The 816-nt window shown below is 70.2% G+C and overlaps 1 protein-coding gene across 1 annotated transcript; it reads right to left on the reverse strand.

Annotated features, from left to right (window-relative positions):
- Positions 1-3: 3 nt before the first annotated feature.
- Positions 4-810, reverse strand: LOC108525445 (alpha-2C adrenergic receptor; the record flags this gene model as incomplete). Its single annotated transcript, XM_017866417.1, has 1 exon — positions 4-810. A coding segment is annotated over exon 1 (562 nt), but the record flags the coding sequence as incomplete, so codon positions are not given.
- Between the last annotated feature and the right edge of the window lie 6 nt (positions 811-816).

The following is an 816-nucleotide window of genomic DNA, read 5'->3' on the forward strand; positions in this document are numbered from 1 at the left end:
CGGCAGCGGCGCTGCTCTCGTCCGGCTCCACGTCGGCGCGCGGGGGCGCGCAGTGCCCGTTCTCGCCCGCGCCTGCCGCCGCGCCCAGCCCGTTTTCGGTGGTCGGGGACGCACCGTCGGGGCCCACGGGGGCGCGCTTCTCGCTGAGCGTGCGCGTGCGCAGCTTGGCCACGCGGTAGATGCGCGCATAGACCAGGCCCATGATGAGGCAGGGCGCGAAGAAAGAGCCGATGCAGGAGGCCAGGATGTACCAGGTCTCGTCGTTGAGGCCGCACTGCGGGTAGGCGGCGCCGTCGGGCTGGCGGTAGAGCGAGACCAGCGGCGGGAAGGAGATGATGGCCGAGATGAGCCACACGGCCACGATGGTGGCCTTGACGCGGCGTGGCGTGCGCTTCAGGTTGTACTCGACGGCCTGCGTCACCGACCAGTAGCGGTCCAGGCTGATGGCACACAGGTGCACGATCGACGAGGTGCAAAACAGCACATCGAGCGCCAGGTACACGCCACACCACACCTGCCCGAAGTACCAGTAGGCCATTAGCTCGTTGGCCAGCGAGAAGGGCATGACCAGCGTGGCCACCAGGATGTCGGCCGAGGCCAGCGACAACAGGAAGAGGTTCTGGGGCGCGCGCAGCGCCCGGCTGGTCAGCACGGCGATCACCACCAGCACGTTGCCCACCACGGTGAAGACGATGAGGAAGCCCACCACGGCCGCCAGCCCTGCCACCGCACCCGCCGAGTACTGGCCGCGCGGCGGTCCCCAGGAAGCCCCGGAGGCGTTGGCGCCGCTGCCCCTCTCGCCCGCGCCGCTCGCAT

The sequence above is a fragment of the Rhinopithecus bieti genome, unplaced genomic scaffold (assembly GCF_001698545.2).
Source record: "Rhinopithecus bieti isolate Rb0 unplaced genomic scaffold, ASM169854v2 scaffold_53249, whole genome shotgun sequence".
NCBI classification, from domain to species: Eukaryota; Metazoa; Chordata; class Mammalia; order Primates; family Cercopithecidae; genus Rhinopithecus; species Rhinopithecus bieti.